General features: G+C 39.2%; 6 protein-coding genes across 7 annotated transcripts; 1 reads left to right on the forward strand and 5 right to left on the reverse strand.

The window, feature by feature from the left end:
- Window positions 1–482: 482 nt before the first annotated feature.
- Window positions 483–5,638, reverse strand: LOC103338598 (diacylglycerol kinase 1). 2 transcript variants are annotated; one of them, XM_089041731.1, is made up of 8 exons: window positions 5,478–5,638; window positions 3,597–4,982; window positions 2,849–3,215; window positions 2,138–2,214; window positions 1,671–1,790; window positions 1,348–1,512; window positions 996–1,133; window positions 483–839 (listed from the first exon to the last, which is right to left on the reverse strand). In XM_089041731.1, exons 2-8 carry the CDS (start codon window positions 4,764–4,766, stop codon window positions 690–692), a joined length of 2,187 nt encoding a protein of 728 aa, XP_088897857.1. In that variant the 5' UTR covers window positions 4,767–4,982; window positions 5,478–5,638; the 3' UTR covers window positions 483–689. The 2 variants fall into 2 exon arrangements, with proteins under 2 accessions (XP_088897857.1, XP_088897858.1); XM_089041732.1 differs by having other exon boundaries at window positions 3,597–4,785; window positions 5,478–5,627.
- A 785-nt stretch (window positions 5,639–6,423) lies between these two features.
- Window positions 6,424–8,426, reverse strand: LOC103338597 (small ribosomal subunit protein eS19x). Its single transcript, XM_008241816.3, has 4 exons — window positions 8,235–8,426; window positions 7,142–7,232; window positions 6,838–7,021; window positions 6,424–6,716 (listed from the first exon to the last, which is right to left on the reverse strand). The coding sequence occupies exons 1-4, from the start codon at window positions 8,316–8,318 to the stop codon at window positions 6,644–6,646; spliced, it is 432 nt and encodes a 143-aa protein (XP_008240038.1). The 5' UTR covers window positions 8,319–8,426; the 3' UTR covers window positions 6,424–6,643.
- A 559-nt stretch (window positions 8,427–8,985) lies between these two features.
- On the forward strand, window positions 8,986–10,528 carry LOC107881622 (NAC transcription factor 29-like). The gene is made up of 3 exons (XM_089041155.1): window positions 8,986–9,425; window positions 9,715–10,005; window positions 10,421–10,528. The coding sequence occupies exons 1-3, from the start codon at window positions 9,230–9,232 to the stop codon at window positions 10,480–10,482; spliced, it is 549 nt and encodes a 182-aa protein (XP_088897281.1). The 5' UTR covers window positions 8,986–9,229; the 3' UTR covers window positions 10,483–10,528.
- Window positions 10,529–10,546: 18 nt separating this feature from the next.
- Window positions 10,547–13,070, reverse strand: LOC148915416 (UDP-glycosyltransferase 83A1-like). Its single transcript, XM_089041154.1, has 2 exons — window positions 11,710–13,070; window positions 10,547–11,569 (listed from the first exon to the last, which is right to left on the reverse strand). The coding sequence occupies exons 1-2, from the start codon at window positions 12,209–12,211 to the stop codon at window positions 10,692–10,694; spliced, it is 1,380 nt and encodes a 459-aa protein (XP_088897280.1). The 5' UTR covers window positions 12,212–13,070; the 3' UTR covers window positions 10,547–10,691.
- Window positions 13,071–13,217: 147 nt separating this feature from the next.
- Window positions 13,218–14,193, reverse strand: LOC148915417 (protein Asterix-like). Its single transcript, XM_089041156.1, has 3 exons — window positions 13,984–14,193; window positions 13,803–13,903; window positions 13,218–13,452 (listed from the first exon to the last, which is right to left on the reverse strand). The coding sequence occupies exons 1-3, from the start codon at window positions 14,122–14,124 to the stop codon at window positions 13,386–13,388; spliced, it is 309 nt and encodes a 102-aa protein (XP_088897282.1). The 5' UTR covers window positions 14,125–14,193; the 3' UTR covers window positions 13,218–13,385.
- A 2,220-nt stretch (window positions 14,194–16,413) lies between these two features.
- Window positions 16,414–25,531, reverse strand: LOC148915418 (uncharacterized). The gene is given in 12 exon segments (XM_089041153.1): window positions 16,414–17,020; window positions 17,205–17,312; window positions 17,428–17,681; window positions 17,783–17,831; window positions 17,974–18,526; window positions 18,529–19,949; window positions 20,034–20,158; window positions 20,341–22,322; window positions 22,325–22,960; window positions 23,105–23,346; window positions 23,453–23,510; window positions 25,379–25,531. Coding segments are annotated over 10 exon segments (5,553 nt in total). The 5' UTR covers window positions 23,295–23,346; window positions 23,453–23,510; window positions 25,379–25,531; the 3' UTR covers window positions 16,414–16,785.
- Between the last annotated feature and the right edge of the window lie 331 nt (window positions 25,532–25,862).

Raw genomic sequence — 25,862 nt, forward strand, 5'->3', positions numbered from 1 at the left:
TAACAAAGCCATTCAAGCTTCCAAAGCATCGTCCCCTCATTACATATACTGCTTCAATTCACCCTTTTGTACGCAAGGCTTGAGTCGCATTTCCAAACAAAGTGTCAAGACACCCAAGAGATTTCTGTGCCGGCAGCAGCTGTCTTGTGCGGCTGCCACTGCCGACAACAAGCCGAGTACAAGGCCTCCTGGGGCAGCTCCGATGGGGTTTGTGACAAGGGCATGGAGGAAAGTGAAGCGAGGATTTCTCAAGAACATGCCAAGGAATGACTGATTTCAGGTCCTCACCCCTCCCCAACTTGCCCGGAGTTTGATAAACTATGTATAAGTATTCTAGTCTGCCATCAAAACCGAGCCGAGCATGTAATTTCATACCCAATTTCAAGCCTTGTAATATATGATTTCCTCGATCCAAATGTCCTTATAAATCAAAGCTGTAAAATGCAAAAACAATACATAGCAGTCGGTCTTAGTCTGTCATCTACAAAACTGTGTGAAGTTCCCTTTCCATTGATGTTCAACAAGGTTCATTTACAACCATGCTCCAACTAGAAGCATCCTATTAAAACCACAAAAAGAAAGATACATGTGGTGATATGGTGTATACAACATGTCAATATTTCCGAAAGAAAGAAAAGGAAGATGCAATCAAAACTTTGATTACTAATCTAAGCAGGTAGAGGAAACTTCTAAGTCAGCCTCAGCGCCATTTCTTGAAGAAGAGCTCGCTTCTGCACAGCACTTATTACATGATTGGTCTCGGCATTCTCAAGAACATCAGTGATAATGGCAGCTGCATGACCAAGTGGCTCCTCAGCAGCCCTCTTCAACATGAAGGCCTGAACACCAGATGAGATAATATGACAAAGTAGAGAAAGATTTAGCTATAAACTAGATTGTCATTGGAAGAGAATCTATAGGAACTATTGCAAGTAAAGCCTAAATTTGATGAAACTAATCAACACCCTTTTGTCGAGAGAGAGAGAAAGAGAGACCTGGCCATGGTGGGATATAGCCAATGTACAAGGTTGCTGAAACCAAGGCTCCCCATCAACCTGAACAGGCAATGCAGCAAAGAGATGTATCTTAATTGACTGCCCCTGGGCCAGTCTTCGAGCACGAGAAAGCCCAACCTGTCCCAAACAGAACAGCAGTCCAGAGACATATCCATTATAAATTGAGATTACCAAACTTTAGGGACTACAAGCCAAAGTAAATAATCAAAACAGCCAAACGAGTATTTATGCTAGAACAACATATCCTAATATTCTGGAAAAAACAACATTCCAATATCTAAGTATGTGTATCACATATTAAGAGGTAGAGCATCCACAAATACCCAAATACCTGAAGTTTCCCAAGGTGCCATGTTCCAGAAATGCTCACAACCTCAAGTATTTTATCATGCATAGATTGTGGATCAAAATTATCATAAGTTTCATCTTCATTTTGCCACAAATCTACACCGCCCATGTAGCTTCCAATATTCGCAACAAGTACACCTTCGGCATCCTGAAAATATGTCTAAAAATTAGAAATTGTCCAGCACTGATAATCTCAAAATTAGTCAACCATGATATATCCAGACAGCCAAAGCTCAAGCAATATGGTGATGATTTCTGAATCAGCAAAGTGTTGTGTCCTTATGGTTAAAATCTTTTCATACTCACCTCAGGGACCTCTATCTCAACACCATCTACTTCAACTCGAACTTGCCAAGGAAAATCCACAAATGTTCTATCCATTATACCCTTAGCACCTTCTCTTGCATAAAGGACTTTATTCATGAACTGCAGGTATATAACAATTGCAACAACATAACTGATGTCAACAGCTTAAGTAGGAAGTCTCGAAGTAAAATCCAAATAAAACTACTAACAAACAACAATTGTAACAACAAGCAGCAGACAGATTTAAAATGTGATCCACACAGGTTGAAGTATGATATCAACTTTAATTCCATTCTGATTTATAAGTTATAACCACATTTGATCTCGGACTCCAATAGTGCACTAGCCTCTGCTCCATAGTTCCCCTATTACTACTAAACTCAAGAACCGATCCACCAGAGTCTAATGCCTAGTACAGTGTAAGGGAGATTGATTTGAATTCCACTTTAGTTAAGGTTTGGCATTACCTGATTATAAAACTTCTCTGGATTCTCCTCCCGTAGATTATGAATGTCCAGAGCAACCTTTGCATCACACCCAATTCCTGCAAATGAAGCATGCCAGAGTTGGTTATGAATGCGAACACAAATGAGAGACCAGTCAACGTGATGTAGGGCATAAATAAAGCTGCATAGAAGTAATAATCATCCCCATGCAGTTAGTACAAAGTATATGTTGTTAAATCTCAAAAATATATTAGCCAAACTGACTCATCAAACAACCAAAATAGTCATTGGTTCATTGTAGACTGTTTTAGAATATCCGCAGAGTAAACTCCAACACAGACCATTAAGTTTTGAGTCCGGGCAAATTTTTATTTTTATTTTTCCTTTTTTTCTTACAGAAGAAATCCAATTAACAGTAACAGTATGTTATTTATACAGACTGAAAAATCAGAAGACAGTAAAGATGTAAAGCCAAACCAATTGGCAATATTTTTCATAATAAACAACAAACCACTTGATAACTGACCCAATACAACCAAGTAAGACTAGGGGCAGAAAACTAATGTGAGCTGATTTGAGAACTTTGTTGGAGCCATAACTCAAGTCAATAACTATAGACATACTAAGAACCTGAGAACCAGAAAAATCCAACCAAAATTCAGCACTCCAACTAACTACTCTGAGTTATCCCATTTATAAACCAGATGATCACAAGGTAATATGATTACTTACCGAGATAGTTGTTCATAAACTTTGGCGATTGAAGCTGCTTCCCCTGTTGATTTACAATTGCCACCTTCCAACGATCAAGAATGGTTACTGCAGCATGCTCTATGTGGTGCAAAACTGTGCAAAGGCCTCCTTGTCTCTCCACTGAGCCCAAACCACCTCCCCATGACAAAACTCTAGCCAGATCATTCCCTGTTCCAGCAGGTAGAATAGCAACTGGAGGAGGAGACACAAAGTTTTGCTTTTCTATGGCATTCAGAACCCAACCAACAGTACCATCTCCCCCACAAACAAGAACTCTGAAGTGCGGCACCTTTCTGAATAAATAAAGACCCGCCTCCGGTCCTTGTGTTGAGCTCAGCTCAAAAACCTACATGAAACACAAGCACATGCAACAATTAAGCAACAATATATGAAATATCAGAACTATTAACCCAACTCCATAGAAATGAACTGAGGAGAGAGCCCAGCATGTGGTGTTGATAACCATCAAACATTAGAATTTACTGTTAGGACTTCCTGTTTCGCTAAGGAGCTAAACTAGTAAATCTTAATTTTTCAAACCCATGTAGATTTAAACCTTAAGCCTTAGTAATAACCTTACTTGGCTCATTTGAAAAGAAAAGAAGGGAAATCTTTTTTACACATTACAGAAATTTAAACCTTAAACCTTTCTTAAAGACCTCACCGGGCTAAACAAATGAAGGAAAATATATTTTTCCAATTAATCAAGATGGCAGAGAAATCAAACCTGAACAGGATTGAGAAGAATATTCAATCGTTGCCTCAGTGAATTCCCACGCTGAGCCCCACTCTTCTTGTTGATAAAAACTAACAAGGGTCTTGCATCTGGTGACAAATCAATCAACTCGTATTTTTGTTTCATCCCTAAAACCTGAGACTCATCCTTCTTATTGCTTGAGGAGCTCCTTTTGAAACTAGGCTTAGAATCCAATTTCCTATCTACATCACCATCTTGGTGCTGCAAATCCACATTCAAAGTACCATTACGGTTTTCCTCAATTTCATGAGAACCATTAACAGCTTGATGAGTATCAGCTGTGCTTTCTGTGGACATATCCCCAGTACTACCACTATTTCCCGTATCAACAGAGGTTTCATTTCCATGCTTGGACTTCTTGCTCTGACTCCTAATAGTTGCACGTACTGAAGAGGCTATCTCATTGGCCCCCTGAGTAATGGAGCTCAAAAATCCACCAGCAGAAGTCTGGTTCAATTCCTTTACATGAAGAGGGGATAGAATCAACCTTCTGAATGGACCTAAATCACAAATATCACCTGTTTCATTGGACAAGCTACTGTGGCAATCAACATGTACCAGTCTTTGACACCACAAGCAGCACCATATTGGGGATCCACCAAGAAAAGACCCACTACATGGCTCTTCACAAAAGCTGCAGAAAGAAGTTTCATCCGGTTGATCTGTTACCTCATTCCAACGGACAGCCCATTGGTGCATCACCTGCTCATACCCCATCATGGATACACACTTGCAATCCTTGTGCGCACTAGAAGAGCAGCTTAGGTGAGACGCTGCACCACAAATACTGCAACGGTGACTAAAACTGTCTGAAGCTGTCATAGGTCCAAGAGTTTGAGAAGGGCTCATGGACTTTAAGCATACACAGCAATTCAAGTTCTTTCCACGAGATACCGATTCTAAAACCCAAGTATGAGGAGCTATAGGAACTTTGTGACGTGCCTTTGGATTTTTCTTTGACCTGGCTATTGCTTTCATCCAACTTAGATTGATATTTCTCCTCCATTGGAATGCGGAGTAGGCTATAGTCAAAATTCCAACTAGAGCAGCGATAAGGCAAGAGACAATAAAAAGGCGATCTGTGGGATTCTTGTTGTTCCAATTGGAGAAAAAAATATCAATGTCACCATCATCATCCATCCTCAATGACTCCTTTGATCTACATTCACATAAGCATCAAATTGCCCAATCCCAGTTTAATTAGACTCAAACTCATATATCCTCCAATATGGTTTCATCATTCTATAACATTATCAAAAGCCTTAAACTCATTTGAGAACCCAACTCAATTCATGATGTGCAACAAAGTGGCGAACAATGCTTTTGATAGGTGCTACTTACTGTAACCGCTTCAACCTATAAATAACCGAAAACGTTTCACAAGTAAAGCAAATATCATTCCAAATATTTCTACAAAGCACTTGCTACCATGAGTAGTAGTTTCATATCAATAATCAGAGGTAAAAGCAAGATACAAAATACATGTAACATGAAGGAAATACAAATTCCCTAGTTCTATCATAATTTAGCGATATTTTTAATTTAAATGACAGTCTTGTTGGAAAAAAAAAAAACCTCCATCTTTAGAGACCAAAGCAACACACAACCTTCACGCCACACAAAACCAGCTTCATACTGTACTTTCTATTCCAATTTCTCGGAAACCAGACGGAATAGTCTAAAAGCAAAACATAACATACGTACATACATTCTAATATGCAACTACGAATGCATATGCATCAGTATGTCTCGATTTTGAAATAATAATCAATAAATACATTGAACCGTGAAGATTTCGGAAATTAAAAGTGAAAGGATTAAATTTTTTGAAAAAAAAAAAACGGAACTTACAGTGACGTTCCGTGGAGATGGAGATGGATCGCGCCGATCAGAGAAAACCCTAGCCTTAGCTTGATCCACGCTGAGGGGGAAAGTTCAAAGTGTAGGAATCGAAACAAAACCCAAATCCAGGGAAAGGCTTTTCCACTCTTCTTATTTAATTTTTAATTTTTGATTTTTTTGGGGTTTCTTGAGCGCTAATTTGTATTAGTTTTAAGATTCTGATGCAAAGTGGTAGTCGAGTCTAGATGGCGCGTAGAGATACGAATCTATTTGTCGAGGCCCCACGTGGCCAAAGCAGAGGGTATGAGGTGGAGAGCTATTTGCGGGTCCCACTGCCCCAATACATGACAGCTCCCCTTTGGTTCGGACTTTTGTGGGCCGACACACATATATAATGAATTGAGAAAAAAAATTAAGATTAACACATTAATCGTTAAGCTTATCAAAACCTTTATCATTAGAGCATCTTCAATACCGATTTTAAATTTGATAGCTTATGTAGTAATTTAATATATTGTCAAGTATTTCTTATGAAATAATCGGGCTAATTTTTCAGGGCTTAGAATTGGCTCTAAATTAATCTATTTTACAAATAGACAGACTCCCGACTTAAGTGCAAGTAGGCGAATTCACTATATTAATCAACTGACTCCCGATTTAAGTGCAAGTAGGCGAATTCACTATATTAATCAACTGGCCAAACCGATGTCTACCAGACTAATTTAATTATACAAACAGAAACAAATGAAAAAATCCAAATTTTTGACAAGCCGCGTCACACAATCAAAGAGCTCAGTTTTGGATGATTTTTCCACAAAAATGCTGCTGCGTTTTATGACTGGGCTGCTCTTGCCCTACAATTTAAATGCAGTGAAATTCCGGATAAGCTCAAATTCAATGGGCATTGGAGCCAAATTACATAGGCCCATCATTGTGTAGGAGTACGAGAGTAGGATTGGGCTTCAAGAACAAAACTTCAATTAAGAAAAGCCGAAGTCAACAAAGTAGCACATGGAAATTAAACTGAATAACAAAGGAAGCCACGTTCATGGTAATAGTGACAGGCACAACATAAAATGTCAAAATCCTTCCTATATCTGCTCTCAATCAAACTCTAACTGCAAAAAGTTTATAACCATTTTGCATCAATAATCAAAGACTTTCAAGTAAATCTCTTAGATTGCAACAGCAATCCGTCCAGCAACTTGGTCGAGATCCCGCTGGCCATTGGATGTGATTTTCCTTCCACTGAAACACAGGAACACAATTAGTTCAATAGCCAAAATCTTTAACTCGTGTTGTTGTTGTTTGTCATAATCACAGCCCTACCCCCCGAAATTTATATACGACACTTATGAAAGAAACTCACCCTTTGGTGTCAAGGTCAATAATGTTCATCTTCTGCAATTGCTGAAGTATATGACGAGCAACAGCGCCACTGCTTTTACAGAAGTGGGGTGGGCGACTGCCATTCCTCCTGCTTCCTCCATAAATCCTGCGGAAGGCACCAACACCAAGACCACCCCTCAAGTAGATTTTCCTCGCCATTGATGCTACAAAGAAAATTGATTTGAGATAAGCAGATGCACAGTACACAGTTTAGTCAGACCAATAATTGTTGGAGTTTTTGTGTGTGTGCATATGTGGAGAAAGGGAGAGAGAAGTCTGCATACCAGATCTAATATAGTACCAATCAGGGTCATACGGAGCAAGCTCCTTGAATGTACCAGTCTTCACAATATCAGTCCAGTCAGGAAGCTCAATCTATTAGGAAGAACAAACAAAAACATGAGAAGAGAATCCACATTGAAAAGGAACATAGCTGGAAAAAGTAACTGCTAGTGAATGAGGAAAGAGGAAAGGTTCATCAAACAAATGAAAGACACTAAACGATTGAAATGATCCACAGTCAACACCGGCAAAGACATATCTACATTCAAAGTCACTCGACTATTAGCACTTCTCTTTTTAATTTTCAAAATAAAAACACCTACATAAAAAGATTATGAAAGAAAAAAACAAAAAACCTGCTAGCAAAGAGTAGGTAAAAAATTGTAGCACCATCAACAGCAACAACTAGGTTTTTTCATAAAGTTATAGCAACCATTACAAGTACCCATAACGCACATTGTATGCCACCTATGTTATCACAAGATGCTTAAAACAAGTGATATTCTTGAAACAGAGCCTTAAGGGACCAAAACAACACAAGGCAGATATGGCATCACAATTTAATACCCTCAGTCCACCAGCACCATTGGATAGAGAAAATGGCATATGCAGTTAAGTTCTTTTTTAATTTTTGAGGAATTGTCATCCAATAATTTGGCTTTCTCATTATAAGCCAAAATCAGTGTCCTCTATTAAAAAATCTACATCTTTAACAACTCAAGAAAAACCAAAATTGACCCATATAATAGATCCAACGAATCCCACCAACGCAGCCTCCCATTTCATTTTTTCCCCCACTAATAACACTTACTTCATCATCTTATTTTCACAAAATCGCTTTCCTAAAGGCATTGTCAACATGGGTCCTCCTGAAACTGAACACAAACTCTTTCCCTCTCACCCACCTAGACTAACTCCCAATCAAAATTAATATACAAACAATCATAAATTTTTATGTTGCAGAACCAAAACTGAACCTAAAAGTTCGAATTATCTAAGCTTGCAATATCTGCATCCCTACATTATTACATACACGACTAATACTGACAAAATACGTATACAAACACATAAGGAGAGAGAGAGAGAGAGACTGACTTTGCCAGAGCGTTTCAGGTGAGCAGCGTAGGCCTTGACGAACACATGAGGGGACACGTCTTTTACTGTTCTTGCCGTCTCCATTTTCAGTTTATGTAAAGCTTTGCTTCTTCCTCTACTTCTTCGGATACTTACTGCTGCGGCGGAGCTCACCTCCGAGTCTTCTGACTTGTGCGTATGAGAGGAGTGTAAGCAAGGTTTGGGATTAGGGTTTTATTTAGTTTGGGCTATGGAGCCTAAACCCGAAACTACATATTTACCCCTACCCCCATTTGTTATTTTCTCTCTCAGTTAGATTCATGGATTGGGCTTTTTCTTCTTAATCAGTTTTGCGCTCAGGCTTGCAGATTTATTTTCTATCTATTGTAGGCCCAAGCTCAAATGATAAAGATTAAGAGTACTCTATTATGTTTTTGGTCTATGCGGAGGTGGGCTCGATTTTGCAACATTACCCACTTAGATTCACGCCATCAATTTTGACGGTGTTTAAAGATCACTATTTAAAAGTGATTTTGGCCTATCTAGAATCACTCATAAACGAACCCCGAATCAAAATGATGATAGTCAATGTTGAACACAATACCTTGATCACGGGCTAAATTGCAATTTGACTATAGCTTTGAAGTCACTGCTATAAGTAAGCCTTTTTTTATTTTTTTTATTTTTTGTTAAAATACCCAAATTCTTGACTGACTAGGTCTCTCAGTTATTTTTTCAATATATATCGCATTGGAAAAACAGAGTCAAAAACTAAACACCACTCTAAGCTCAACATCTTCCAAGTATACACACCTACACAAGAACGATAAACAACAAAAAGAGAAAAAAGGTGAATTGGGTTCTGTCTTTGTAATCAAAGAGTCCTACTAGGATTCAATTACCACCTATACATATATATAAGTTAATTCAGCCTTGATTTACTTGAGTTGTTTTGCCAGCCATTTTTCTTGATCATTTCTTCCAAGTGATGATCAAACGGTCCACGATAAACATACATGGAAGCAGAACATGGACAAGGAGCAATGATGAGCTCAGGCCAGCTGCCAGTGGGATTTAGGTTTATGCCAACAGATAAGGAGTTGGTCACTCACTATCTAATGAACAAGGTGTTTGATAGGCCTGTGCCAGCTGCTGAGGCAATTCAGGACATTGATGCAACCCAATTCTACAGCACCCATCCGAAGAATCTAGGTAATAATTTTCTACCTTGTGATCATACATATATCTATATATATATATATATATATATATATATATATATGAGATTCATGAGCTATATGATATTATATCGATATGTATGTATGTATGTATGTCTTTGTTTCAGGTAAACCCTAGCTAGCTGGGAGGAAGACGGTGAGTTGGTGATTATCTTGATCCTGAAGCTATAAACCTATTTTAGGTCACATGCAATGACATATAAAATTACAAATTTTAAGTGATTCTCGATGTAATTAATATATTAATTGCATTGCATATGCAGTGACATTCTCCTGTGGAGAGAGAGAGTGGTTCTTCTTTATCCATGAAGACGACGAAAATTGCAGTGCAAGTGCCCAAGGAAGAAAAAATATTCGAGTAGTTGGAAATGGGGTAGGGTTTTGGAAACCAAATGGATCAGAAAACCCTATCCACAATGAAGATGGCAATGTCTATGCCTCCAAGATCTTTCTCACTTACTTTTCTGGAAGTCTAAGGAAAGCAAAGAAAACACATTGGAAAATGGTGGAATACCATTTGCACTCAGACTCTCACACGGAAGAAGAGTACCAAGGTAAAAAAAAAACACTAGGTAAAAAAATAAAATTATTACTTAAAATTAACAAACAAACACAAAGAAAGTGAGAAATATTGAATCATTTGGCATAAGAGAAATGTGTTATGTGGCTACCGTCTTTCTATTTGTATCACCTTTACTGACCACCTCTCTAATAAAGTCGGCCCCACAAGAGTATATAGGACACAATGAGTTTTAGTTTTTGTAATTTTCTTTATTTAAAAGATTAGTTTTTACTAATTTAATCTCATCATATTAAATTGTGGTTTTTTAGCAATTAAGTTAACTAAAATCATTTTCAGGGTTTTAAAAAATTTTGCGTTTTGAGTCTTCTTCATTTTCATTTATATATCTAATATAGCTGCCAATGCCATCTAGTTTTTCATATTAACTCTATTAGTTTTGGAAGCAGTGCAGAGAAGAGAATGGGTATTGGGCCGACTGAAAAGAGGAAATGCTTACAATGGTCTTTGAGGATTTGCGGATTATTTTTTTTTAATTTCTTAATCATTTATTTTTTAAATAATACAGGCAGCCAAAAACAAAGTACTTGATCATTTATTCTTTAATTAAAGTATATAGAAGTCTAATCTTCTATATATATTTTTTAGAGCTGCAATAAGGCTGCAATAAGCATTTTATGACTGTAAATGAGGACATGTATTTATATACTATTTATGCTTTCATTGCTTCATGTGTTCAATGAAACGTTCCAAATTATTTGCAGAAGATCCTCCTCCACTGATGCTCTCTTCCGCCATTTGTTTGAGCTTTGTCGCATTTGCTTTTATACGTTCATCAGCAAGCAAACCATCCAATTTTCTTCTGATTTCATGCCTTGTAACAATCCCATAATCATCTGGGTTCAAGCACAAGCCAACTTTGTAACCATTACATATGCAACTGCGGTTGTAAAACTGATCAGCAAAATAAGGCCAACAGAGAAATGGAACCCCCATGCTTATGCCATCCATGGTTGAGTTCCAGCCACAATGGGTCAAGAAACAAGCAATGGCTGGGTGAGCCAGCACCTTTTCTTGAGGTGCCCAGTGAACCATCTTCCCATGGTTAGCCACTCTCTTTTCATACCCGTCTGGGAATTTGGCAGATGAGCCATTGATGAGGTCTGATCGATTCACCCATAAGAACGGTTGACCGAAAAGTTCAAGGCCTAATGCTAGTTCATCAATTTGGTGCTGGCTGAACATGGAGCTGCTGCCAAATGCAACATAAACAACTGATCCAACCGGTTGCCTGTTGAGCCAGCCCAAGCAAGTTGAGTCCTCTGGCCAAAAGTTCCCGGCAGGTTTTCCATTTGCAAGTAATGGACCAAGTGGAAACATGTTTGGGACTAAATCACTGACAGAGGGGTTGAGCTCCTGAAACCAGTTACACAGAAGCCAGTCACTTTTTTTCACATTCAGGTGAATGGCAAAGAAATGCTGGAACATGATCTTCTGCGTTGACTCGTTCCCGGGATAACTCCACACAATGTCAGCGCTAGTCACAGGGGGCAGGGCTGATGACAGTTGAACCTTATTCCCCTTCATTGTTGGAGTTCCTACAAAAGTTCAATTTTGTAATCACATAGATCATCAATAGAAAAGATATAGATATAAAGATATGATATGTAGTTCAAACTAGACTAAGTATAAAGATCAACTAATTTGTATAGCTTTCATCAAAGACTTGGTTGCGTACCATTGGAGTCTATAACCCCAGCCTCAATAAGCTTTCGAATGTTGAGTGTCAAGGCCAAAACTCCTGGTGCAGATGGCCAGAAGAGTGCCGACTTAAGCTCCATCTTCTCCGCGATATCCAAAGCCCAACCAAAAACTGCATCGGCTATGACACAGGTCACCTGATTACCCTCCAGGTTGGCCTTGTTTAACAATTTTTCCACATGACCAGGCATCACTTTGAATACACTCTCACCCAGCTTATGTTCATCATTTCGCACATCTTCTTTGGGTAATCCATCAGGGACTGCGACAAGCCTGACCTGATCATACTGCTCATCATCCAATTCCGGATGCGCGGCTACCAGACGTGCATGTACAAACTCGGTTATAACAAGTGTGACCTTAATTCCACGACCCGCAAATAGGTATGCCAACTTTATGAATGGTGCAACATGCCCTTGTATAGGGTATGAAACAAGTAGCACATGCATAGAATTTTCTTGAACGTGTCTTTGTTCCATGTTTCTTAGTTGTCTTTCCTCACACTTTCTGTATGGTTTTGTCTCAGATAGAAGTAAAAATAAAGCACAAGTAAAAGAGAAGAAGAAGAGACTACGAGCTCAAAATATGCAATCGCCCTTTATAAAGGGTAAATGGCATGCTTTCTCCACTGGTTTAGATATTTCAGTCATTCTTTTTTAGGAATATATATTAGTTTCTAAAGTAGCATTCAGCCATTTCTGGTGTTTGTTATGCAAAAATCAAACATCAGCTTTGCATGAAAGATTATAATATACTTGATAGTACTCATTCATCCTTGATGTAAGAAGTTTCTCTGCCAGATATTGTGAACAAAAAAACTATTTTGAAGGCTGAAATTCATGGGAACAGTATGTCAAGTGAGGCCATAGACTGCCATAGTATAATTGAAATCTAATTTTACAGTACAATAATTATTGGCTATAACATCTTTTACTAATATTCATGACATGACACAAAAGAAGAGAACACAAAACATTCAGCACATAAACTATTTCCCATAACATAAACATTCAGCACCTTCCAGAGTGCTATAAGCACATTCAATAATGGAGGAAGGAGGAGGAGGAACTTATCACTCTCAGCTGTATGCTTTGAAATTATAAAGGTGCTATAAACACATTCAATAATGGAGGAAGGAGGAGGACGAACTTATCACTCTCAGCTGTATGCTTTGAAATTATAAAAAAAAAACATCCCAAAATATAAGGATCATGATTTCAAATATATTACGTTCGATAATATAGCCCAAAGTATGATGAAATTGCATCGAAAAAATGTGCACATTAACCCAACCAATAGACTGGTTTGATGAATGTGCAGCAACAATCATTCCCATTACAATGAAATACAATCCTCAAACAACTGTATCATAAAGTGCCAGTTAATTTGACATGGTAGGGCTATAAGCCTCTACATAGCCCATCTCTTTGAGTTTAAAAGGAGCACTAGCATGAGAAAACACCAAAAGACAGATGAACTGCAGACTAGGAAAGAATTAAAAACTTCAATAGAATAGATATAAGAAGCACATTAGTTTGCCTTCATATTGGTCCATCAAACTTCAACAACAGTTTGCATCTAGAAAAACAAAATCATAACCAGATAAAGAAAAACCGCTTAGTATTACATCTAAACTCTTTCGTCCAAGGAGTTTCAACTCTTTTGTGTGCCCGGACGAGGAGGTCCAAAGTAGTTGGTTACCAATCCCATAATAGCAAACCTGTTATTGAGACAAAAGACAGAAAAGGGAAGGCTTCAAAATAGAACGGATGACAAAATTTACAATCCCATCACATTCATTCCAGAAGAATGAAATAAACCCATAAATTATGGTGAATACAAGTAGCATTTGAGCGTAACAGACTCACTATTTTCAGCTAAAGCTGAGATTTTTAATTTTGAATCTCATAGAAAAACAACAGTTCTTCAGAAACTATTGTTGTGTAGCTTTGATAAATTAATAAATTACACACAAAATACATGAGACATTTAAGTAAATAAGGAAAAAGAAGAAGGAAAAAAAAGAGTGAAAACATAGATGAGAGAATTAGGAGAAAGAGTTGAACTGACATCATGGCCATGGAGATCTGTTTGATGTCGTTTTCAAGGTTCTTCATGTTGACCAGTGATTGAGCACAGAATATGATGGCAAGCCACGAGCACAGCTTATACTGAAGCAAGCATATTCAATATTCTAAATTCAATCGAAAATAACCAAAATTAATGAGAGAGAGAGAGAGAGAGTACGGACGCGAAACATGACGCCGGCGATACCGAAGACGACGGCGATCAAACCGGAGTAATCCACTGGAAGATCTTGCGGCGCCGCCGCTGACGGCACGTAGCGCTTCGCCGCCGATGGCTGACGCGGATCATTGGCCGTCGATGACATCTCTCCTCCTCTAATGATCGAATCTGCTCTGGCTTTAATTTTTGGTACCAGTTTTTGAGACGTTGGATGTGGAAAGATCTCGACGACAAAATTTGAGATGTCAAGCAAGAGTCGAAATGAAATGAAAATAGAAAAAGTCAATACTACCCTCAATGCTCTTTGTAATGTGGTAGGACAGAAGCGACATTCTCTTAATTCTTCGTAAATTAAAATGACACATACGTGTGTACCAATTGTTGAAACTCTTGTAAACTATGCGGCTTTCTAGTTTGATTGGAATTAGAATTTGGAAGATTTTTCCTTTATCTACAGGTGTAAATCTCAACTGGAATAAGCCCACTTCAATTTTGGGCTTCAGTACTTCGAACCATTTGTCAACATCAACACAAGCAAAAGCAGCGACCGTCTAAATATTTTGCATCAAAATAGACTCTTCCATATGCAAAAAGATAATGCAAAGACTGGAACAGACTCATCTTATGGACAATCTCTGAAAATGTGGCAGAGGAGCTTCTTCAGACGCTTATATCGGAACTGAATTTGAAACCAGCCGCAAATTTATATTGCACATCCGGCAAACAAAAGAAAAAATGGAAAGAAAATCCCAAAATCCTCGTCCAAGTCCATACCATTCAGTTGGAAACTACCCAAACTTTTACACGGTTCGTCAAAAGTAGGTAAGAATCCAACGTGTAAAAGTTTCTATGTTTTTTTTAAGACAAAAATAACACCAAAAATTAAAAATTGTAACACTTCCACTCAAATTAATGGTAAAACACAAACCCCCTTTCGGTACACATACTCGTGTTCTACGACTTTAATTGGCTCATGAATATGTTCCCCTTACTGTACCTGTTAACTTTTAATTTTGAACCTAGTTTGGGTTTAACACACAAGTTTACTGACATGGAAAATCATGATGATCAAGGGAGCAACTACAATTTATTTCTTGTTGATAAACCAAATGCAGCCAATCTAATTGACATAAGTGATCAAAATTCGATTACTTGGCTGGGTTGTCAATTCAACTTAGCAACCAATATTGCCTTCATAGGCTAAAATGCATGTCAAACAGCATGTCCAAGCTTGTTTAAGCACGAAAAAAAAATTGGGTTCCGCTTTGATTCTAATGATAGACAAGGCGGCAGGCCAGGCGTTTAAAAAACAAAAAGGAAGCCAGCGCGCGCAGCTGGGCTTAAAGCAACGCAAAGACTAGCAGCAACTGGTTGGGTCATTTCATCGAGCATTTGGTAGGCACCTCAGGGTCCCCCACCAACGTCTCAAGGGGTCATCAGCGGAGATTCTCAGGGAGTTTTCCGGCGTCCATGGGGTCAAGCGACCCCATTTGTCTCTCTGTGGGTCCACCCCTGCTTACAATACACACAGTTCCCTCCAGAGGCCTCTCTCAGGTTTCAACATTGTGCAATAACAAATGTGTAACACGTAACTACTAGAACAAGATGAAGAAACAGGATCCAGTATCAACTCGGCAAACAAGATACATTGCCTACAGTAATTTTCAAAAATGATGCACAAAGGCACCCCTAAATTTTGAGGAGAATATTCTGAAATCTAAAAGTGCTACAACACATGAAGGACAAAGGAAACAAAACTTCTAGTGAAAGAAAAAAGTTCAGACCATATATGCAAATGGTTATGCAACAACAAGCTGGCTCACCCTCAAAACTAAAACGAAAGCAGAAACGTACATATTATATACACTGCTTATCTAACATACTAATAAAGAGTTAACCACTGTTTCAAACTTGGTTATCGAGTTCCAATCCCACTGATCAGATGTTAACCAAACATCATTTATTCTTTTGGCTCTGAAACTAGTGGCACACAAGAAGCATGATAAAGCAGGCAGCATATTATGGACTACCCTATCTTTTATGCCTGCTGTAGAAGTCATGGTAAATCAAGTAGGGATACCAAGGGGGACCTAAAACAAATCGAAGAGGGATTCCAACATCACTAAAACCAGGACACTTCATAAACCACCCAGAAGAATAAATCCCCCATTGACTTTTGCACAACTAAACCGAAATCCAGATAAAATTTCTCTTACTTCTTTAAAAACTTAAACAAGTCACCAAATAACTAATTAACTAACATTCTTTAGGGCCAACCACTTAATTCTTGCTTTTACCCAAAAAGTATTCTTAATTTTAGCAATAAGATTGAAAATTTCAGAACTTAAGACCATAGAGAGTCCCTCTTCTCATAATTCTTAGTTGGTCCAAAATCAAGGTAAAACCTCAATCGATGAATTTCCCATGCTTAGGATTGCGAACAAGAACACATGATTACTTGAATTACAGAAGTGTGTACAATTTTGAGTAATGGGACTGCGCTTCTATCCTCCCCCTTTAGCTAAAAAATGATGGGGCATCGCAGTTCCTTTCTAGACTTTCACAGTATACATAGACCACCTTATATTTTTCAAAATTGACATCAATGGTCCATAGCGCAAAGAACTAAAAGTCTCCGTTGCTTATGAAGGAGACAATCTAGAATTCATTCTTCTCCTATATTCCCATTTGTGAAACTGCTGTTCTGAAGCATGTCCCATTAGATAAGTTGAAAGATAATGAACCAGCCAATCAAAAGGAATGCGGAGGCAAATGGCCGAGAGAGGGAAAAAGAATCAATTAATGATCAAAGTGAAAGACATTGTACCCTGTCTGGCAGATTTCTAGGCACTGGAAGTGCAGTAACATATCTCTGGGGGCAGGTTTTTTGTGCATTTGTAAGAGCATCAGAGGATGGTGAGGCCTCAGCCGCATCACCTTGTGCTCGCCCGTGGAACTTAGCAAAACGATTGATGACAGAAAACTTCTCCAGATCCTGGCTTTCCACTCTCAAGTCTAATATTGAAGTTCTTTTGTCCAGTCTGCATCAGCGGAAGGAAGCATTACACTAGAGAAAGAAAGAAAACGAGAGGGACCACATACATAATAACCACAGGATGCTGATAAATAGTAGGCATCTATTATGTAAAGTGAAATAGACAAAATTGTCAAAACTATTAAGCAGAAACAGTGATATGAAGGAAATATTGAGGTCATGGAGGCTACCTCAACAAATCATTTTCTAGCTTCCTTGCTTTATCAACAAAGTCTTCCGCAACTTTTGAGAAGTATTGATGACCGATTTTCTCAGGTGTTTTAGGCTTCTCGGGCAAACTATAAATATTTTGAAAGACTATAGAGTTAGCATGCACTGAATAATGCAAAATCTGTAAACCATTAACTCATTGCCTTATTGGGAAAATTTAAATAATTTCCAGACAACTCTTACAGGTCAACACTGTCAGGAGGCAATGGAGTTTGAGAACCACTGCCAGAGCAGGAGATTGCACTGCAAGCATCGCCTAGTGCTAATCTGGACACAAAGTAAGCCACAGTCTCATAGCATAAGCTAGCATCTGCAAAAAGAACTGCTGCAGAAGGAGGGCGAAGCAGTTGCTGCATAAGCTGTGTTGTCAAGACTAGCCTTCTTTTGGGCCTAAGCATTGGCAGTCTATCTTCAATTATTTCAGTTTCATCTTCGACCTGTCAACCCAATATGAAGCAATTAGAAATTAGAACTCTCCAAAAGAGCTACAGAATATCAGAGCTTAATCGTGAGTTTAGTGGTTGAGCCAGAAGCGAACCTTCTCAACCAGTCGGTTTGTTGATCGAGCCCAGTCTGTTTCCGCTGCACTGCAAGTATTATAAACCTTCCATATGTTAAAAAATCATGAAAGAAACAACACAAAATATTTCTCTGCTTAAATTAAAGATAACTAAGAACCAAAAATGAAAGGAGCATCTATAGTAATTGAGCAAGTGTCAAGCAAACTACCTGATATTCAGAAGCCTTTGGGAAAGCTTTGTCAGCTCTTTATGCCAAGGTGAAAGTTCAGATGTAGCACTTTTGCGCTTCTTTGGTCTTGCAACAATTAAACTTTCATCAGTTACATCAGAACGCGTGGCAGGAGGGGAAGGTAATTGCTCACTGGGAATAGGTACAGGAACTGAACTCTGCGGGATGGTGACAAGCTTACTAGCATCAGAAGTGGCACTAGCTTGCTCCATTGATTCCCGAGTGTGCATATCATCACCTGGCTTTCCAGTAACAGAATGTTTTTCCAGAGACTTCATAGTGGTTCTCCGTGTATCATGCATTGGAAATATTTGCCCATTTTTAAAGGTTCCATATTGATCAAACCAGGATGGCGCCATCTGGGGGCTAACGTGAGACTGTTCACCTCTAAAAAACGATGCATTACTACTACTAGAGAAATTCTGAGAATCTTTCCGACTAAAAGTGAACGTATCCTGACAAGATGCATTTGAATTTCGAGTATCCCCAAGCTTGGATGAAAAGCTAAGCATGTTAGAATCTCCAGAGGGACTGACATGTTATCAGCTGATGAACTCCTTTCCATATTATTATATCCATAAGATAATTGTGATCCTCCCTGGGCATCCACCTGCTGAGTCTCCACACCAGAATCTGGACCTTTCAATCTCTTCACACTCCGATCATTTCCATCAACCTCTGTACTTATAGCCTGCACTTGGTCCAGCAAGGAATAACTTTGATGCAAACTGTTATTTGGCCTTAAAGAGCGGCCAAAAGCTTCAATATCTCTCTGAGTAGCAACAGAGCTTGAAACAGATGCCTCAAAAAAATTATTTGTAATGGATTCTTTTCCCTGTGACAAATTGATCTTTTGTGCACCCTGAATGTTCTCAGTTGACACTTGTTGCCCAGTACTTTGTTTGGGTGGTTGCTCTTTCACAGCAACGCTTTGCATGCTAGATGAATATGCACCAAAGGCAGACATGCCATTCCCTCTTTCTCGGGTATCTTGCTCATTGAGCTTTGGTGATCCGGGGAAAGTTGTTACCACATTGTTATTTGTTTGAAGTTGGGATTTGAATAAATGCGAAGAAACATTGGAAGGTTCAGCACTTACTAAAGGTTGCTGAAATGGAACACTGGTCCATACGTTAGTCAAATCTGTAGAAACAGCACCTTGATGGGGCATACCAGATGTAACACAAGGCTCAGAGACTGGCACCGCATCTGATTTCGGGAATTTTGGGGCAACAACTCTTGAACGGGATTGGTCAGCAATATTCAGATGGGATGCCTCTGCAGAGGCATGGTTATTCTGTGAAGTACTTCCGGGTATATCTGGCACTGGTGGCAGGGCAGATTGACTGGTTTGAGCCTTCTCACAAGAATCATCCATCTGTTTTGGTCGGAAAGCAAGCCTATCAAAAGGTATGTTAACAGACTGACTTGCCGTTACTTGTCCGCTAGAGCCAGCCATGTGCTGATTTTCAAGTTGACTTCTTGAAAGAGGAAAACCAGATTTGAAAGAAGCAGAAAAATTTCCCTGAACATTGTATGGTGAAGCCTTATTCCCTATCTGTCCTGAGGTACCAGAGATATTATTTCTAAATTCTCCTTGAGATGCTTCACGAGAAGGCGGCAAGGACTGGACAGATGCTGCTGAGCCCAACCATGTATGACCCTTTTCTCCTATCTCAGAATGGACAGGAGACGAACTGAAAACTGCTTGTGAGGAGATCTGAGAAGACGAGGCATGGTCTGCAAATGGAATCCGCTGAGAAGGAGGAGCCAGCTGTAAACCAAAACCTTGAGAAACAGATGACTGATTTCGATGAATGTGATCTACAGATCCATCAGAAGTTTCCACTTCAGGCATCTCAGACGATGTATTGTGATCAGAGGAGCTGAAGTGTGTAGCATTGCCACCCTCCCTTGGTTGGTCCACCTTGTGAAGAAGTTCGAGCATATGTTGACTGTAAGGAATTAAAAATATCAGATCCCATGTCCTCATGCAAGTCTGTATATGAATGGTAGCAAATATTAAATTATGCAACTACCTTGATTGCGCGGCTTTGTTTGGGGGATTATTACCCGTGAATCTGTCAAAGGGAGTAGACGTACTGGGCACAAAACCTGGAAGCATACGTTTTGAAGGTTTCTCATCCAAACGTTTTGTGTCAGCCTGACAACCAGGTAAATACCCGAGCGGGTAGGAAATGTCAACTATACTTTACTTAAAGATATGATAGAATAAAAAATAAAAACAATAAGAAAACCCAAAACAAAATATTTTAGATGAATTAAGAAAATCAAAACTAAGAACTTTGTGCATTGTTCTCAAATATAGCAAAACCTATCGATCACCTTCTCCATTTCCATAGAACTTCTATCAGTGTGACCAATAAATTTTGACTGCCCAAAACTCCCCTGGTCGGGACTTCTAAATGCTCGAGGGACCTTCTGGGACATAGCCTGCGACTGTGTCACATGTTTTCTTCCATAAGAAGGCTCCACTTCAACATCCACATCTCCCATTGGATGATACTGAAACTTACGAGTTCCGGGGGGTCTTCGACCAGCCGCACTAGACGACTTTTGTTTGTTTCCAGGAAACACACGGGAATCGCCAGCATCTGTGGCAACACTTTCCTTCAAACCACCAACTGAAGCTTGATGGTGTGCATTAGAGAAAAAAGTGTCATTTCTATTCAAGTTCTCCATATCATGCATTTCAACTGCTCCCTTGTCTAAGCAATGGTTCCCTGATGACTCCAAAATTAGAGGATTCTTATCCAGATGATGCTGATTTTTCCCCAGAACCTCATTTCCTTTAGAGTTCACTGAAGAATCAACAGTTTTCCAGAAATCATGATTGTTTGCAAGCTGTTTCTGGCTTTCTTGGTTGGCTCTTGCAGTGCTGGAATTTGATTTCACAACATTGTTTGTGCCTGAACCCCCTCTATTCCTCTGTGGGCTTCCAATGGGATATTTTTCTTGTTCCAGTTCAGCATTTGAATCAGTCTTCCATGTACCAGCAGCATGGTTCATTTCCTCATGCACGTCTCTCTTGCGATCACCACCTGGAGCTGATTGTGATAAAACTTGATTCCCATGACTTTTCAGATTATTACCCCCATCTGTCGACATAGACTCAGTAAAGTTCCAACCATTTAACATATTGAAGGGCTGGCCATCACTACTATGTGATGAAATGCTTTGTTGACGGTTCCAAGAACCTGAAATGCTATTTCCATTTATTTCTGCACCTGATGAATGACTAGTATTTCCATAATTATGACTACCTTCAGCAGATAAATTTTGTACAGGACTGCGATCCAACCATTTACTTCCTTGTTCAGGATTCTGTTGAATAAATCTCTGAGAAGAATCATTCCGAAATACCTCACCTCGTTCATGCAAAGTTTTAGGCCCTGATTGCTGAAATCCCTGCACACTAGAAAAAGTACTGCTTGTATTGGGCCTATGGACATCAGCAGAGTGTGGGAAAGGCCTATAATTCAAGTCAGAGGAAGAGTGCAAGTTGTTACTAGCCCAACCAGACTGTTGTTTGCTGGTATCACCAACACTTGAGGGCTGCTGATTCCCAGTTGGAGGTTCTTGCTTTCGAAAACTCGGAGGCCACTCTTCCTGTAGCCCTATATCAGCACTAGAAGTTTCTGCTACTGCAGATTGCATAAGAGCACTCCAAGTCCCACTTTGTACAGAAGGAAGTCCTCCAAAAATGTCCGTACCATCCAACACATTAGAACCTCCCATTCCAACATTTGTGCTCCTGCCAAAGGCCTCCCATAGATTGTCATCTGAACCAAACAAAATCTTTTCTTCGGTTGGATCTAGTGTAGCCACACTCTGCGAGGGTGCAACCTGTATGACTGCTTTCTCTTGTGATGGTTCTGACAATCCAACTAGCTGTTGCCTCCCTTGGAATTCCTCCATGGGTTCATTTCTTTGCTGAGGATTTACCTGATTCAAGTTTTCCAATTTAAACCCACTATTCAAGCCTTCAGCAGCAGTAGGCCCAAACGTACTTCTCCCTTGAAAATCCTGTCTAGAAACCAGGGATCCATCTTGCATGCTAACCTGATCCGAAAATGCAGCATATTGACTACCTGGAAAGGAATTATTACGTGCCGACATCTGCTGCATTGCCGACTTGTCCATTTGAACATGAGGATATGAACCAGGTGAGCCACTTGTGCTAGTAATTGGAACCCCATATAGAGATTGATCAGCCTGTTGAGGAACAAAACCCATCAACTGTAATGTGTGGGCTTGTTCAGGGGACAATACATGTCCACTAGATGCCCCCTGCATAACAGGAGAGCACCGCGCTGCAGCCAGTTTGTGTTACCTGCCACAAGATCAGGTGGCCATTGATTGTTAGATGCCTCATTGATCGGAACACCATTGATTAGAGCTGGTGATTGGTTACCAGCAGCCTGTCTTGTAATGGAGGAAGCCTGATTTGCAAGAACCTGTTGCCTTTCTAGTTGCTGAAGTTGTTGCTGCCTTTGAAATTCTTGAATTTGTGTGAGCATAACCTGTCGCTGTAATTGCTGCATGTCACTAATCCCTGACTGCTGCCTTGGCAAAGACTGCATCATGCTGGGATGTGGACCAGTCATTTGCTGCTGACCACCAAAAAAATCAAAACCAATGGGGGATTCTGAAGTTTCCATTCTCATTAAATTTTTTTTATGCTCAGGGCCACTTCCTCTCTGTGATTCAAGCATGGACAATCCTCTAGATGTTAAATTTTGCCGATCAGATTCTGCATCCACTCCCAAAAAGTTAGCTTCATTCTGCCTTGTCTGAAACATCTGGTGCCCATGCACATAGCCATTAGGAGTTGGCTGTTGATTTTGAGACTGAACTCTGCCAGACTCAGGCCTCTGATTTGAGTGAATAAAATCCAAACCATGAGGCACATGCAAAGACTGACTCCCATGTCCTCTCTCAGAATCTGCTACTAATAAAGGAAGAGAGATGTTTAGAAACAGGTAATGGCTCCTCAAACACAAGAAAAACCATCCACACCCCCAAAAAAAAAAAAAACAATAAACAATAAATTAGAAATAAACTAATCAAGAGGTTAAAATAATCCTACCTGACTGCTGTACATTATAATTCTTTAAACTTGAATTAACTGCAGCTCCAATTTGTCTCTGACTCCCGGCCCACAGGTTGTTACTTAGACCCGGCCAGTTCCCATCAACCTGTGGATGATGCTGACCCTGTGACAAGTTATCTTGCCCGAAGAAATTGTGGACCCTGTCTCCAACTTCGTTTCTAGGCATAGATAATCCAGCCACAACTTTGCAGCAGAAATTTTTTGGAGAAAGAAACTACCTAAGGAAAATATAAATAGAGTTCAGAGCTACCATATTCCTATGATTCTAAGAAACCACACAATCATACAAAATGTGACCAAACAAAATCACATTCAGAAACACACCTTGTTCCAGTATAATTTAGTGTTGCTCCAACTGCCATGTTCTCCACCTAAACTTATCCTGAATATAACCGTGTAAGGTGTTGTTAGGGACTAGCCATTAGATCATGTATTAGAGACATAATGACAGCAATCAATCTGGTATGTCAAGATAATTCCAGTTATCCACGTCCAGACTATTGATGACAATCCAGAAACAACTTGGAGAAAAATCTGCCAAAAATATGCACCGACTGAAACAGATAAAACTGACATGCAGTAAAGAAAACCTAGAGAACATATCTGCCTTCAAAAATTGCTTGGCACATAAGAAGTACCTCTAATTCCAACTAAATTACGGTTATGCACAATGACCTATATGACATCAACTTTATCCTTTATTTGTCCTATTGATTTGAGGTTGTGGCACAACACATTAAAATTCCTGCTATTCCTTTCAACCCAAAAGCACAACATTTCTCAATGAAAAAAGAAGCATAGACAGAAGGAATCACTGAGCATAAACAACATTTCTCAAGGAATCACCCTATTGCCACTTGAGAAAGTTGTCTAATGACCTCAAAGCAATAGGGTAATTAAAGGAAAGGTTATCAGTGCTTTTATCCCCATCTTCACATAAGTTGCATCATTTAATAAAAACAGCGATTTTATTTATTGAAGAGAGAGAGAGAGAGAGAGATTAGAAAACAGGATGGACAAAAATCCATCAGGAACACAGCAGAAACCCAAAAAAAAGCCCTTCAACCTCCAGAAATTTAGAAGAAAGTCAAACACACAAATCAAACTAATCTTTACTCAAATAAAAGGATTTCAGGGAGGCATGTCCACAGCCTCAGCCTCAAATCCAGAAAGAATACATACCTCCACATGGACCCTATGATAGTGTTTGTCAAATTTCTAACTCTGAAAAAAAAATCACTTGGGGATAACAGATTGAGTGGTTAAACCAATAAAAGTACTAGGACCTCGCTCAAAGATATGAAAAAAATGAAGTAAGGTGTACTCATGTGGTTTTCTCATTGCATACACTATATATGCCTGCAATATATAGACTCTTTTCAATATCCCCTAGTATCATGTCCATGTAATTCATTATTGAGAAAACTCAGCTTCAATTCCAAGATGGGTTTCATATGGTCTGCTCATTACATTACACTTGTCATTATAACAAATCACACAGCACCACTGTACGTCAATTAAGTTCACACACGCATGTAAATTTAATGGTGGGAAAATGCGTATATCAAAAAGGAAATGGACTACTGCCATAAATAATTTCAACCCTATATGTAAATAACAAAAGGTGCAATTATCCAATGATAACATATTTAAGGCATTAAATAAAATTAGACATTCTTCAAAGCAACAATAATCATAAACAAACCAAAAGGAACATACAATCGACAGGGTTCCTGCACTCTTGAGTGCCTCACTAAAAAATGGTCAAGTGGGGTTAAACCAATGCCTCTGTATCGAATCAAACTGGAGGAAATCAGATATGTGAAATTTATGAACACAGCCCAAATCTGACATAATAGCCATTTCCTCCAATTGTATGCAGTAGGAAAAAAATGAAAAGGTTTTTTCATCATTTAGAACCCCCATGAAATGAAACCACACTAAACTAAGCCTGTGGAGAGGTTTCAATTTTGAAACTCAAAACTAACAGATACTCTTAAAATATCATTGCTAATTGTTTCCTTTTGTCGTCCATTTTCTGAGCAACCAAATGAATGCTAAAGCCGCATTTATAGCTAAAACATATGAGATCGAAATCAGAACACTGAAATTTTAACTGTATAAGCTTTAAAAGAGCTGCCCAGCAATAAAATGCCAAAACCCTAGCGCAGATTTGCATCCCTAACAAAAATGGTTCGTATGGACAGAAAATTAGGGTTTCTCGGAGATAAAAATGGATGGGAAACTCACAGTGACGCTGAGAGGCCCCCATTGAAGCTCGAAACTGATCCCCTGAGACTGTCAGATTGCGAAGCGTTAGGGTTTGAATCGGAGAGAGAAATGTATCTTTGAGCTCGGATAGAGAGAGAGAGAGAGAGATAGAAAGTGATCGAAATAGTGCGAAATTTTCAACGAACTGTGGAACAAAACTGAGGTTCGGGACGAAGCTAAGGTGCGTAGGTCTCAGCTGGGTGGCTTTGATCCGAAGCTGAGGTGGGGAAGGGAGGCGTTTTACGAAGGCCTTGGCCCTCGGGTGGGTTTCTGAAGAGTTGTTGAGGGTGAGCGTTAGGTAGTCCTGCAATTAAATTATGCCATGTGGCATCTTGGTCTGTGGAGCCCGCACCAAATTTCTCTTATAAAATATCAGAATTTGAAAAATCAGCCAAAAGGAAAAATAAAATAAATTTTCCACGAAATTAGAAACAATATCTAATTACTAAGTACCAAAAAATTA

Source organism: Prunus mume, linkage group LG7, assembly GCF_029339155.1.
Source record: "Prunus mume cultivar Tortuosa linkage group LG7, ASM2933915v1, whole genome shotgun sequence".
NCBI classification, from domain to species: Eukaryota; Viridiplantae; Streptophyta; class Magnoliopsida; order Rosales; family Rosaceae; genus Prunus; species Prunus mume.

Coding starts and splice junctions, on each gene's coding strand:
- LOC103338598 (XM_089041731.1), bottom strand. CDS start 4,766: ATGGATGATGATGGTGACATTGATATTTTTTTCTCCAATTGGAACAAC. Junction 2,215..2,848: donor GTTTATGAACAACTATCTCG/GTAAGTAATCAT, acceptor CTTCATTTGCAG/GAATTGGGTGTGATGCAAAG. Junction 1,134..1,347: donor GGCACCTTGGGAAACTTCAG/GTATTTGGGTAT, acceptor TGTTTGGGACAG/GTTGGGCTTTCTCGTGCTCG.
- LOC103338597 (XM_008241816.3), bottom strand. CDS start 8,318: ATGGAGACGGCAAGAACAGTAAAAGACGTGTCCCCTCATGTGTTCGTC. Junction 7,233..8,234: donor ACCTGAAACGCTCTGGCAAA/GTCAGTCTCTCT, acceptor TCTTCCTAATAG/ATTGAGCTTCCTGACTGGAC. Junction 6,717..6,837: donor ATTGACCTTGACACCAAAGG/GTGAGTTTCTTT, acceptor CCTGTGTTTCAG/TGGAAGGAAAATCACATCCA.
- LOC107881622 (XM_089041155.1), top strand. CDS start 9,230: ATGGAAGCAGAACATGGACAAGGAGCAATGATGAGCTCAGGCCAGCTG. Junction 9,426..9,714: donor CACCCATCCGAAGAATCTAG/GTAATAATTTTC, acceptor TTGCATATGCAG/TGACATTCTCCTGTGGAGAG. Junction 10,006..10,420: donor CACGGAAGAAGAGTACCAAG/GTAAAAAAAAAA, acceptor TTTTGGAAGCAG/TGCAGAGAAGAGAATGGGTA.
- LOC148915416 (XM_089041154.1), bottom strand. CDS start 12,211: ATGGAACAAAGACACGTTCAAGAAAATTCTATGCATGTGCTACTTGTT. Junction 11,570..11,709: donor TGGGGTTATAGACTCCAATG/GTACGCAACCAA, acceptor GAACTTTTGTAG/GAACTCCAACAATGAAGGGG.
- LOC148915417 (XM_089041156.1), bottom strand. CDS start 14,124: ATGTCATCGACGGCCAATGATCCGCGTCAGCCATCGGCGGCGAAGCGC. Junction 13,904..13,983: donor TCGCCGGCGTCATGTTTCGC/GTCCGTACTCTC, acceptor TGCTTGCTTCAG/TATAAGCTGTGCTCGTGGCT. Junction 13,453..13,802: donor CAGATCTCCATGGCCATGAT/GTCAGTTCAACT, acceptor TCTCAATAACAG/GTTTGCTATTATGGGATTGG.